Source organism: Eretmochelys imbricata, chromosome 1 (genome assembly GCF_965152235.1).
Source record: "Eretmochelys imbricata isolate rEreImb1 chromosome 1, rEreImb1.hap1, whole genome shotgun sequence".
NCBI classification, from domain to species: domain Eukaryota; kingdom Metazoa; phylum Chordata; order Testudines; family Cheloniidae; genus Eretmochelys; species Eretmochelys imbricata.
The window spans coordinates 261,624,776-261,639,020 of record NC_135572.1 but is presented as its reverse complement, the minus strand read 5'-3'; the positions used below and the strand labels follow the sequence as shown (position 1 = coordinate 261,639,020).

The 14,245-nt window shown below is 40.1% G+C and overlaps 1 protein-coding gene across 3 annotated transcripts in view; it reads right to left on the bottom strand.

The window, feature by feature from the left end:
* Positions 1-14,245, bottom strand: part of TMEM263 (transmembrane protein 263) — a 33,416-nt gene that overhangs the window by 11,348 nt on the left and 7,823 nt on the right. For all 3 annotated transcript variants that reach the window (XM_077829009.1, XM_077829029.1, XM_077829019.1), the window contains one exon: positions 5,148-5,217. In XM_077829009.1, the coding sequence (XP_077685135.1) occupies positions 5,148-5,211 (64 nt within the window). In that variant the 5' untranslated portion in view covers positions 5,212-5,217. The remainder of the gene's footprint in view (positions 1-5,147; positions 5,218-14,245) is intronic.

Genomic DNA, 14,245 nt, shown 5'->3' with positions numbered 1-14,245 from the left:
CTACATTGAGAGAATGAAGCCGTTCAGAAAATCGGTCCAGTTATTCATGGGGGTGGCGGGCAGAATGAAAGGTCTGCCTGTGTCGTCACAATGCATTTCATCATGGAGCACATCCAGCATTTGTAAGTGCTACAACCTGGCGGGAGTTCCTGCACCTCCAATCACTGCGCATTCCAGCAGGGTGCAGGCTTCAACAACAACGTTCCTGGCTCAGGTTCCCACTCAGGAAAACTGCAGAACGGCAACGTGGCCTTCCATTCACACTTTCACCACGCACTATGCGATTACTCAGTATGCCAGAGAAGATGCAGCCTTTGGTAGAGCAGTGCTCCAGTCAGTGGATAACTCTGACCCCGCCTCCTGAACTTGGGCTTGAGAGCCACCTGACTGGAATTGACATGAACAAGCACTTGAAGAAAAAACAGTTACTCACCTTCTCATAACTGTTGTACTTCAAGATGTGTTGTTCAGGTCCATTCCAATACCCAACCTCCTACCCCTCCGTCGGAGTAGCCGGCAAGAAGGAACTGAGGGAGTGGCTGGTCGGCAGGGCCCTTTATTGGGCACCAGGAAGGCGCAACTCCAGGGGGCACCCAGGCTGACCCCACGGATGCTGCTAGGGGAAAAATCTTCTGGCTATTGCGCACGTGCACGCACCTGATTGGAATGGACATGAACACCACTTCTCGAAGAACAACAGTTGCGAGAAGGTGAGTAACCGTTTTTTGTTGTTGAACCTCCTGAGACTAGCCAGGTGTCACGTTTGTAGAATTTGGAAGCCCTTTATGCCATCACTTTACAAAAGACCTTACAAAAGACCTTTACAAAAGACGCTTGGTCAAGTGACCTTAGAACTAAGCCTTTCCTCAAAAGAGAAGCCTGCCAAGAAATTCTTAGAGAACTGATCTTCATGCCAAGACTGAAACTGGCAGGCATCCATGTTTGGCCATCTCTTTAAAATGATGAATTTTTAGAATTGCATCAGATATGAAGGCCCCATATGACATGTAAGGCCAGAAAAGTTCTTCAGGACAACTTAAACATTTAATTACAGAAGCTGCATAAGTAAGTACATAAACTATGAAGTCTGCACTGGAAACCGAAAGGTCATCCTCAGAACTTTTGCCCTGCTTAGAAGTTCTATTCCATTTCCTCCCCCCACTCCAATTAACATCAGCCATGTGAGCACTAGTTTAGGGTCCAATTCTGACACCCATGCACAGGTTAAGAAATTCCTTTCCTTGCAGACAGTCCTACTGAAGCCAATGGTAACACTCACAGAATAACACCAGAACATAGCCCACTAAGATTTAAGATACAAAAATGAAACTCTGACATCGTAAAATGACAGTCCACTGAATCCAATGGATTTCACTTTCATAACAGAGAGAGTAAGTAATATCATGCCTTCATGATTAAGACTGAATTAATTTGATTGGGAAACAATTTGTAATAAATATTTTTACTCAACTAATTGGGGTATTTATAGCTAGTTCAAATTGGCATTTTTTCAAGTTAGACTTTTTTTAAAAAAATCCCTAAAATACCTGCAAGATTTTTATTTACCATTTCATACATTTTCTCCCCTCTGACCAATTCTGTCAACCCAAATACAAGGTTACACAGGGGAAACCCCCCGCAAGTGTTTATTCTCTTCCTTACGTTCAGTCTGAACATCTTTACCCTCCATACTCCGTTTCGGGGGGGGGGGGGGGCAAAGGGGGGGAAAACGGGGGGAGAGAATAGCATTCCTCTCTGCAATCCTCCTCCTCAGCCATCTTTTTGTTAACAAATGAGCAGTATCCCCTTCTCTCTCTGTTCTGTCAGTTCATCTTCTACTCTTTCCCCTTCACTCTTATCCAGTTTTGGCAGTGCTTTAATTTCTTCCTCTCTCTCTCCCCCTCCCATCTCTCTACTCAGTTGATGTCCACAAAATAGTGTTGCCAGATTGAGACATTAGTTTATGACAAAAAGGGATGAAGAGATGAGTTTACCTTAAGTAATTCAAGAATTTTTGGAGAAAGATCAAAATACCATTGTTAAATTGGGAATCTGTCTGACTTGCTCAAGATAATGAATGTAGGAAGCTGAGAAAAGCACAGCTGTTTTATTTTTCTTCCACAAAGACCGAAAGTTAACTTGAGCTATCCCATGTACACAATTTGAGCAGGACATTTAAATACAACCCATTCTCTATGGACTTAAAAACAACAGTACAGTAGAACCTCAGGAGTTACAAACTGACTGGTCAACTTGAGGAAGAAGAGGACCAAAAAATTCAAGTACAGTCCTGTATTAAACAAACTACTAAAAAAAAATACAGGGAAAATTTAAAAAAGATTTGACAAGGTAAGGAAACTGTTTCTGTGCTTGTTTCATTTAAATTAAGATGGCTAAAAGCAGCATTTTTCTTCTGCATAGTAAAGTTTCAAAGCTATATTAAATTAATGTTCAGTTGTAAACTTTTGAAAGAACCACCATAATGTTTTGTAACACCTCCATTCCCGAGGTGTTTGTAACGGAGGTTCTACTGTACCTCTTTAAAAACTAAAATTTGGGTACAACATGCTACAGCAGGGGCGGGCAAACTTTTTGGCTTGAGGGCCACATCGGGTTTCCAAAAGCGTATGGAGGGCCGGTTAGGGGAGGCTGTGTCTCCCCAAACAGCCAGGCGTGGTCCAGCCCCCACCTCCTATCCAGCCCCCGCTGGCTCCCCCAGGACTCCTGCCCCATCCAACCCCCCGTCCCATGACGGCCCCCCCGGGACTCCTACCCCTGCTCCCTGTCCCCTGACCACCCTTGGACCTCCCACCCATGACTGCCCTCTGCCACCCCATCCAATCCCCCTTCTCATTCCTGACTTGCCCCCTGCCCCATCCAACCCCCCCCCTTCCTGACTGCCCGCCCGGGACCCCTGCCCCCATTCCCCGCCCTCTCACCAACCCAACCCCTATCCACACCCCTACCCCCTGACCACCACCCCCAACTCCCCTGCCCTCTATCCAACACCCCGGCCCCCTTACCGCACTGCCTGGAGTACCGGCGGCTGATGGCGCTACAGCCACCCCGCCCAGAGCACCGGGTCAGACTGCAGCTCTGCAACTGCGCTGCCCAGAGCATTGCGTGCTGAGGCTGAGGGGGAGGGGGGACAGCAGGGGAGGGGCCAGGGGCAAGCCTCCCAGGCCAGGAGCTCAGGGGCCGGGGAAGAGGGTCCTGCAGGCCGTAGTTTGCTCACCTCTGTGCTAGTGCATAGGCTTGACAGTGGGGATTGTAAACAGGTCTCAGAACATCCTACCCACCTTCCTTTTCCTTATAGCTAGGAAGGAAGTCTCAAGACTTTGCTGCTGTAACATGGGTTTGCAGCATGGAAGAGGTTGAGAACCACTGTGCTAGGGAATCAATTTGCTTTTCTTCCCCTGCCAACCCTGCATTTTGTACCGATTACCCCTCACTACTGTTACCAATAGGACAATATTAACCCACTGGACCCCCCTTCTTTGTATAGTTAGAAGGCACTACTAAATAGCAAACAAAAACTTATTTCATTTTAAATGCGTAACTAATGCTGTAAGAAAGTTGTGATTTTTTGGTCCAAAAGTTGTGGCCAGTTTGTTAAAGTTGCAGTTTGAGGTGTGTGCAGGACCTGAACTATTGTTCCTGCTGCCAACTCAACATCTAGGTAGTTACAGGTCTTTACCCTCTAAAAGGGGCTGGATACCCTGCCCCCCATTCCTCCAATCCCCAGGTTAGGTGTGGGGGACGGACGGACGACAAACACCTGTACCCCAGAGAGCCTTGGAGGTCCTGTGGGGTGGGGACTGGCACCACTGGAGCTCCCCTATCCCAGCCCTGTGCAGGCAAAAGCCCCAGCTCCTACCTGGCCTCACTTGTTGGGACCTCCCCAAGCTCATCCCTTGGCGAGACTGGGCAGCCATAAAAGGCAAAGTCCTTAAGGTCACAAAGGACCACTGCTGCTTGGTGGGCCCAGCTTGCACCATCTAGCAGCGGCAGAACTGCATGTAGGCAAAATGCGAGGCTAGTGCCAGCAGGGCCAAGTGCCAGCAGTGGCATTCAGCACAAAACCAAGCCAGCAAGCAGAGCCAGCCCTATCTTCCCCATCTGCATCATGATAAAGGGGTGGATGAGCCAAATGTAAGTGGCATTGAAACCTCCTGCACCAGGCCGCAATGCCACTCAGTTTTCTTACAGCCTCAGCTTTTTCTACAACCTAGAAAAAGCCTGCACACAAATATAGCTTTCAAGTACTATTATATTTTGAAGCGTGACTAAAGAACATGAGATTCTGGGTTCAGTGTTTGCCACTCAGTGATCTCCAGAGCAAGTATGCTCGGATTGTGAGGAAAACAACCCAGCACAACAGAGACAACCTGGCTGCTCAAAAAGTGTTTGGTTTTAGGAGATTACATGCCAGACAATTCTACAAACAGAACTCAGTTAATAATTCTGCTGATGTGCAACCGAGAAAAAAATCCAGCTCACTCGCCTACAGCCATATTTCTCCTCTGCAGCACTAACAGAAGAAAAAGCTCATCAGAATAAGTGAACAGATTTGATTTTGGTTAAAGTCAACAGATATTGAATAAGATGCTTTTATATCATCAGATTCCAAAACTGGTCATCAGCTTTAATGTTTGTCTCAATGATTCCTGAATCAGACGTATTTTAACAAGAGCTTTTTCTTTAAGCTGCGAGCCCTTCAAATACAGCCCAGGATCTGAAAGTCAAACTGAGCTCTTTCCATCTCACACATTAACACTAGTAATAAAGGTTCAACTGGCAAATTGTGCTCTTAGTTACAATAATGCAAACTCAGTCTTAAAACTATGCCTTTTAATACTTGTGCAACCTCACTGCCTTCAATGGGTTTGCACTGGGCAATAAATTTTACTTAGTAAACAATTCTGTTGTTGTGCAGACAGAATAGAAGTCAACTCACTCAATCTTAAATGTGTTAGTTCTTCAGGGCTAGCAGCAATAAAAGAATGTAATTAAAACAAATTAGAGTACTTAGCTTAATCCTTGCATGCAGGGATAAATTATTCTCACAGTCATTCTTTTCAGAAATGCACTGCTCTTCAGCTCATTTTCTTACCATCAAATAAAAAGATAACAAACTTTGTATCTACCTTCTGGTGGTTCGTCATTAAGGTATGAAGGAACTTCCTCTTGATTTTTGTCAGTTTGATTCATTATTGCCTAAAAAAGAAATTCACATCTACTGTATATCATTTCTGGCAAAATCTGAAACAATTTTAAAATTTAAATACATGCACATAAAAGTTCCCTCAAAAGGACCCTCTTTTCTGTATGAGATAATAAGCAAACAGCATATTCATTACTATTTTTATCGATGGCTGCGGGTTCGGATTCATCTCCCCAATTTCAATACTGGTGAAGAGTCCTAGAAAATGGAGTCTTTAAGCATAGAACAGGGTCAGATGACACAGTGCAAGCCTCCTTGCCTCACTAGCATGTCTCAACCCTGCCTTGGAGGGATTGCCTTAGACTTGCTGGAGAAAAGGGGTGGGCGTGAAGAAGCCAATGGGATACTGCAATACCTGGCTATAAATTACAGAAGAACAAATTAAATGGTAGAGGTGCAGGAGAGCATACTATATCCAAGAGATTCTTTAGAACTTAGAGAGACAATTTAAGTGATAGGGAACATACAGCAGAATTTGAATGGGTAAAAATTCCAAGTCATAAAAATACACCAGTAGGGTTCTATACTGGTTTCCTGATTAAGAGAGGCAGCAACAGTAATAATGGGCTATTTTAAGCATCTGCACAAAGACCCATCAAGTTGCTTCTCTATGCCTTAAACAATTGCTTTTCGGACCAGCTAGTTCTAGCGCACACTAAGAGGTCCATCTCAGTCTTAAGTATGGATTTTATTCAAGTAGCAACCACAGTTGAGCCCCCTAATAGCAACCACAATATAAATAAGTTAGATACTCTCAAACATCATACCAATAATGAGTATTGAATTTCAGAAAGTGCACTATCTAGTCAAGAAAGATTCTAAACTGGAAAGTAAAATTAGAGTCCTTAGACTTATCATGGAGGCTACTAAAGCATACCTCTCAGAATACACACATACCTTTAAAGAGAAAAGGAACTAGGAAGGCAAGAAAAAAAATAAGCCGTAACTATGGTTGGCTAAATGGCACGGATCAAGGGATTATTTGAGCTAAACAGATATCCTTCAGAAAGTGGAAATCCAAACCTGGAAGACAATAGAAATGAGCAGAAGCTATAGCAGATGAAATGTAAAACTGCAATTAGGAGGGCTAAAAGGAACTTGTAGTGCAATAGCTGAAGTATATAGATCAGAGGACTGCAGTTTGTGAGATGCCACGCCCATAGGAAGCAACTGAAGCTCATAAGGACGCTGTAGAAAAGCAGTTATTTCTTTGCATGACTCTTCACTACAGACTATGTTGACAAGACAGATACCTCAGACCTACTTTTGTCAGGTAACAAAGATGAGGTAATATAAGAGACAAACATTCACAGAGAAGGTGTTACAATACACAGAAACTAAGAGAGAAGTCAATAGGCCCAGATGTTATACATCCAAGAGTTCTGAACGAACGACGAATTGCTAATGAAGGTGCTGTAACAAATTGCAATCTTTAGGAGCAATTTGTTACCCTGAGAGAACTGAAAAATAGCTTTAAAAAAAAAAAATAGATGCTATGGCAGATATTGAGAACTACTGACTAGTAAATCTTTCAGTACTTGGCAAACTGATTGAAGTGATAATTAAAATCAGAATTAGAGACCAACCAGATGAACATATGATAGACCAATCAGCTTACCTTCTATAAAAATAATGCCTTTCTAAGCTATCAGAATCCTTTGAACGCATCAACTAAATAGTGTCTAAAGGAGAACCAGCTGAAACTGTTTGGCCTTTCAAGAACTTCTGTAAAAGATCCTCACAAGAGACTGGTAAAGAAATTACAGAGTCACATGGTTGCTTTTTAACCTTACTGCCAGGTATTAGAAACTGGCTAAGGAGACAAAACGGAGAATAGGAATAAATGGACAGTTTTGAACATGGCAAAAAGATTAGTAGCAGGGGGCCACAAGGTTTAATGCTAGGACTACCTGTTTAAATATATGTACTAATGAACAGAAAAAGGTGGTGACCAGTGAGGTAATAAGTTTCACAGATAATTTGTTGCATTATGATAGCACCTATCAGCCCCAAAAAAGGATCAGAGTACCATTGTGCCAGGCATGGGTACAAACATGAAACAAAGACAATCATGCCTGTCCCAAAGAGCTCAAACTATACATGACAGACAGGAAACAAAGTTCGACAAAATAGACAGATGGGGTGGGGAGAAGTACGACAAAGAGGAAACTAAGTGAACAGCTATACAAAGTTTAGGTTAGTTGGAACTAGAAAATAATTAAGAACTTCAGATGGACCTGACAAAGATAGGTGAACAGGCAGAAAGTTGGGAGATGAATTTCAGACTAGAAATTCCTAGTCTAAAGATGAAGCATAAAAGAAAGGATAGCAGTATATAAAACAAGAGGTACAGAAAAGGTAAAAAGATGCTTTTATTGTCCTTCATATAATAAAAGAAGGAAAGTATGTTCAGTGAAACAGAATAGCAGCAAATCTGAAACTGACAAGGAAAAACCTTGTGGGGGAAAAAAAAAGCACAGTTAACCTGTGGAACACCCTGCCACTAGGAATCTTTGAAGCAAAGAGCCAAATAGGATTTTTTTTTAAGTCAGATATTTCTATGGATAATGAGTATCTAGTGCTACATTAGACAGCGGTAAAACAATATTGTTTTAGTGGGATATAAACCATGAAGTATGAGAGTTTAAGACTATCCTTGCCCATTAGTGGATTGGAAGAAGCTTCCCCTGGGAAGAGATTATTCCATAATTGTCTACTTCAAGATTTCTTACCAATTCTCTTGAAGCATCTGACACTAACACACAGGATACTGGAATAGAAGGACCACTGGTATGATTTGGTATGGCAATTCTTATTTACTAGTCTACATCTCCCTTTAGATTATTGGGGTCTACAATAAGTGAAAACATTAAACACTGAACCCTGCAGTGTTCCTCAGATGTCATCCACAACTTGATGGTTTAAACAGTTAAAACATATCTCCATTTGTCAGTTTCTAATTCATGTTGTAATATTGTACTTATTTTAACCTCATTTACATTCAGCCATCTCCTTTATCAGTTTAATGTCATCATAGAAATAGCTTGCCGACATCTAAATACTACAGCTAGTATCATGGTTCTCTAGTTCTCAGGTTGGTTTATCAGAATCTGTTAGAATTGTACTGATTATAGTTACAAAAGGTGCTATGATGAGTACTTTTGAGTTTTTACACATGATATGCTAGGTTTCAAAGCTTCGGAACTGCTGATCTACTATACCAGTACTTTAAGGCACGTATTGGATTTTAGTAGTATCATGGGTTGTGTTTAAACAAGTTTGTCGAATAACCAACACCTACTGTATCAGTACTAGGGAAGGTGACAAATAACCCAACAATTCTGACTGGCAGACCTCTGGAATGGACCTTTCATGCAAAGGAGACACCCCCCACCCCCGCAAAAAAAACAAAAACCCTACACCGTAACTATAAAAGCTCTTTTCTACTCAGAAGTTGTCCAGTTAACTAGAGAACCAACTCTCTTAAGATATTAGGGGCTCATCAATGAGGCTGATTAGCCAGATTCAAAGGGATCCCTCCCCTGAAATATTCAACCTCCAGCAACACAGGTCTGTGAAACTTCTGTGACAAACTATGCCAAATGTATCTGATCTGAGCCCATTGTAATGGAAAGTACTTTTTTAAAAAACCTATTTTATACATTAATAAAGGACACTCACCATGATGCATAGATGACAAACAAAAGGGGGGAAAAAAAAAGGCGTTCATATTCCTGAAGAAAGTGTACTAGAAAGCAAGATTTGCATTTTAAAGTGAATACAATAAACGTTTAAAACTACTACACTGAAGGTTGTGTTTTATTTAGTTGTGATACCTAAATTAAGTAATATTGCAATGTTCTATAAAACAGCGATTGTGTTCCACTTCAGAAGTGACTATTTTTGAGGTAGGTAAATGGATTATTCTATGCACATATGCAGCAAGATGGAATGATTATTTAAAGTCATAAAAATCACTTGATTTTTAAGAACGGATTTAAATCAGATTGAGACTTCACAAAACTAATTTGAAGATTTGTACCATTTCAATTTGAGATTAAAATTCAGTATGAAGTACAATATGAAATGCTGGTGGGTTTTTATTTTTTAAATGCCACTACTAGTAGGATAGCTTACTTGAAAGTTAAGACACAATTACAGGCAAAAGCCAAAAGGAAAATTAAAGCCCTCATCCTGAAAATACTTAAGTAGGGTTATTCCTATGAATAAAATTATGTACCCATTGACTTCAGTGGTATTACTCATGCGCTTAATTTTAAACATATGCATAAGAGCTTGCAGCCTCATGCTAAACATTTATTAAAGAACTTATTGGCATAAAGTCTTTGTTGCTTCAAAACAAAATTGACTAAGTGGTTCTAACAATGAAAAGTTGTTTAAACTTTCAATATATTAACATAGTTAAGTTTTGTTTTCTTCAATCAGTCCAAAATCCTCAAAAATAGGACCTTAAAATTACACTCCTACGGAAGCAATTTTTCAAGAGTTCCTAAACGACTTCAAAACCAAAGTCCCATTGATTTCAAACTGCAAACCCTGATGGAGTATAGCCTGGTTGAGCTTTTTCAACTTTCTTGATCTGAGGAATTTCAGCGTAACAGAAGATGGTGTTGGTCGCAACTATAGAACAGGCTACATGCTTATCAATTTTGTGTCTGACTTTGTGTTGCTCTCACAACAAGAATGTGAATGAGACCCTGGACTTTAGTCTGTTTGGACATTATAAATGTGATCAAGTCACTGGTACCTAAGCGGCTATTAATTTTCAGTTCTGCGTTCAGTTCCTTTTTATCTGTCAACACAAGGTCTAACATAGAATTGCCTCATATTGGATACAACACTTTTTGAATTAGGAAATGGTCATCCGTATTTTTAAATTCTGAGGCGGTTTCCGTACTGGCTGAATGATGCCTCCAGCACGTACCATTCAAATTTAAGTCCCCCGTGATCACGCAACATTTTTCCCTACACATTATAGATAGGCACAGAAGGATGTTTTATACTTCGTTCTTTCGCTCCCTAATTGTTTGTAGGATTTGGGATTTTACATAGTTTTTTTCCTCATCTACTAAGAAGTTTCACACTTAAAAGCTTAACTCAGACTCACAGACTTAAAAGGCAGAAGGTACCATCACGATCATCTAGTCTGACCTCCCGCACATTATAGGCCACAAAACCTCCCCACTCACTCCTGTAATAGACCCCCTAATCTCTGGCTGAGTTACTGAAGTCCTCAAATCGTGATTTAAAGACTTCAACTCTACTGTAAGAAACAAGTCCAGGGTCTCATTCACATCCTTATTGTTAGAACAATGCACACCCATGCCTTTAAAAGGGCCAATTTCACAAAGCTGAAAACAATTATGCCCCAAATCAGCTGGAAGGAAGAAATTAATCAGAGAAATGTAAATGCTACTTGCAAATTATTTAAGAACACTTTACTAGATGCCCCAAAACAAAAAACAACCAAAAAAAAAAATCAAGTACTGGTTAAAAACCCAACATGGTTTAGAGGGCAAGTGAAGGTAACTATTAAAAAAAAGGGGGGGGGAGTTGATAGTAATGAGTATAAATCTGCAGCTAGGAATTGCAGAAAATTCACTCAGGAAGCAAAGGGACACAAGGGGGAAAAAAATCTATGGCCTAAATTAAGGAGTTAAGTATATTAAGAACAAAAAGAATCCTAACAATGGTATTGATCCATTACTAGAAGGAAATAGAGTTATCAATAATAATGCAGCAAAGGCACACATGTTCAATAAATATTTCTGTTCTGTATTTTGGGAAAAAACAAGGATGTAGTCATATCATGATAACACTTTCCATTCCACTAGTATCTCAGGAGGACGTTAAACAGCCACTACTAAAGCTAGACATTTAAGTCAGCAGGTCCAGATAATCTGCATTCAAAAATTTTGAAAGGCCTGGCAAAGAAGCTTGCTGGACCATTAATGCTGATTTTCAATAAATCTGAGAACACTGGGAAGTTCCAGAAGACTGGAAGAAAGCTAATGTTGTGCCAGTACTCAAAAAGGTTAAACTGGATGACCCAAGTAATTATAGGCTTGTCAGTCTGACATCAATCCTGTGCATGATAATGGAGTGGCTGATGCAGGACTTTAATTAAAGGAGGGTAATATAATTAACACCAATCAACATGAGTTTATGGAAAACAGATCCTGTCAAACTAACTTGATGTTAGTATCTTTTTTTGATGAGACTACAAGTTTGGTTGATAAATGTAAGTGTTGAGATAATACACCTAGACTCCTGTAAGGCATTTGACTTGGTACCAAACCACATTTGATTAAAAACCTAAAAAGATAAAATTAACATGGATTAAGTGGATTAAAAGCTGTTATAGATCTCAAAATGTAACTGTAAACAGGAAATCATCATTGAGTGAGTGAGTGTGTTGCCAGTGGGGTCCCGCAGGGATCAGTTATTGGCCCTATGCTATAACGTTTTTATCAATGACTTGGAAGAAAACAATCACGGATACAAATTTGCAGATGACACAAAAAATGGGGGAAATGAAAGGACAGGTCACAGATACAGAGCAATCTGGATTGCTTAGTAAGCTCGGCGCAAGCAAGCAATATGCGTTTTGATAAGTGTAAATGTATACATCTAGGAATAAAGAATGTAGGCCATATTTACAGGATGGGGAACTCTGTCCTGGGAAGATTTGGGGGTCATGGTGGATAATCAGCTGAACGCGAGTTCCCAGTGCAACACATTGGCTAAAAGGGTTAATGTGATCTTTGAATGCACACAAAAGAGGAATGCTGAGACGGAATAGAGAGGTTATTTTACTTCTGTGTTTACCACTGGTCCAACTGTTGCTGGAATACTGTGTCCAGTTCTGGTGACCACAGTTCAAGAAGGATGCTGATAAATTGGAGAGGGTTCAAAGAAGAGCCACAAGAATAACTAAAGGATTAGAAAACATGCCTTGTAGTAATAGACTGAGCTCCCTGAATCTATTTAGTTTAATAAAGAGAAGTTTAAGGGGTGAGTTGATTGCAGTCTAAGTATCTACATGGGGAACAACTACTTGACAAAATGGAATCTTCATTCTAGCAGAGAAAGGTCTAACACGATCCAATGGCTGGAAACTGAAGTTAAACAAATTCAGACTGGAAATAAGGGGTATGTTTTTTAACAGTGAGGGTAATTAACCCCAGGAAGGGTTGTGGTGGACCCTCCATCACTAGCAATTTATAAATTAAGACTGGATGTTTTTCTACTATTCTCTAGGAATTATTTTGGAGACGTTCTATGGCTTGTGTAATACAGGAAGTCAGATTAGATCACAGTGGACCCTTCTGGCTTTGGAATCTACAAATCCAATTTAACAATTAAGACTAAAACTGGAAGTAACACATTAGCAACATATAAATAAAAATCTGGTTTAAATTAAAATTAAATTTTATCTATCCTGATATATGACTTAACATTCATAATTAAAGTAGCAAGTTACATATTGAAAGTCTCCATTTTCCTATCAATTTTTCCAAAAAGTTGTCTTTGGTGGGCTGAAATTTTGCTAAACATATTATTGGACTGAAATTTTCCTAACACAGACTAATTTTTTGGTAAATGTGTAGAAAATCCATTCAGCTAATTTTGAGCTGTTGGGTCAGGAAATAATTTCTTTCTGAAAAAAATTCAAACGTTTGTACATGGCTACTTCAAAAGATGGGTAGATATGAATAAATACTGTAGGATGAAAACAGTAAATTATGTAGTAAGCAATCAAAAAGTGGGGTTTTGCTTAAGTACAAAATAAACTGCTGTTTTAAGTTGCAGAACTATGAAGTTATGCAAAAAAGCCATGCAACTATATATTATGTAGGTATCTTCAGAGCAGATAACTACACAGCTTTAAGATGCCACAGCTAGAGGTTATAGTTTTTTTTTTTTTTTTCCTTTGAAGACATAAAAAGAGAACCAAGTGCAGAAATGTATAATATGGAAACAGTTGCATGTTTCAGAAAAGATAGGAACTATGTAAATTAGAATTCCTGTATCAATGCTGAATATCTGCAATGTAGATGAGTTAACACTTTTGATTAACCAAGAGTAGGGAATCCATATGGGCAATTCTCAAGGGGAGGTGGGGGGGGAGGGGGGGAAGAAGAGTTAATTACCATGGTAAACAGTGGTTCATGGAGAGGATGGCCCATATGGAACCCCATGTCTCAAATTAAGGATTCCTATGTTAGTGAAAGAAACTGGAGGGTGGCTGGAGGGACAAGGTGGGCCCATCTGGGTCTTAAAGGACACTGCTTGCTAGAAGTTGCTGATCTCGTACAGGACTCTCGCATCAGACTGTTCAGGATGGACAAAATGCAGTGAGTGAGGCAGCTGTTGAATATTTATTTTTATCCTCACTGTTCAATGAATGGATCTGTCTCATTCACTGTATGCTATCCAACCCGTGCATTTAAAGAGCTTTGAAACCTGGCCTCATTTATTACACAGAGTGTAATATGTCCACAGAAAAATGTTAAAAATGTACCCTCAACTACAGGATAAATCCAGTTTTATGTGGATAATTGCAGACAGAATGTAGCCAAAAATAAAGAGTTCTGTGAATTTTTGCCTCATTCCCCCTGCACCATCCAACCTGTATATTAAGTGAGACAGAAACATAAGACAGTATGAGTTAATGTAATTAAGAGGTGCATCATAAAGCGTACGCACAAGTAGCAAAGTTAAAGACATATGAGGAACCCGAATTTTGGTACTTCCTGATTTTTCAGTGTAACTTTGCAACCTTACCATACTTTGAATGTAGTTTTTGGATGGAAATTTCATCATGTGAAACAAGTTCTTAGAATACACAAGATACCCTCTCAATAAGGCAAGGGCCCTTGAAGACCCTACCTCATTTAATTCACATTACTAGATCATACAGAATGAGACACTGTTTCTATGAAGCACTGCCTCATTGAATATGTTCTGTGAGTGTCCATATACACCTGCACATGCAAT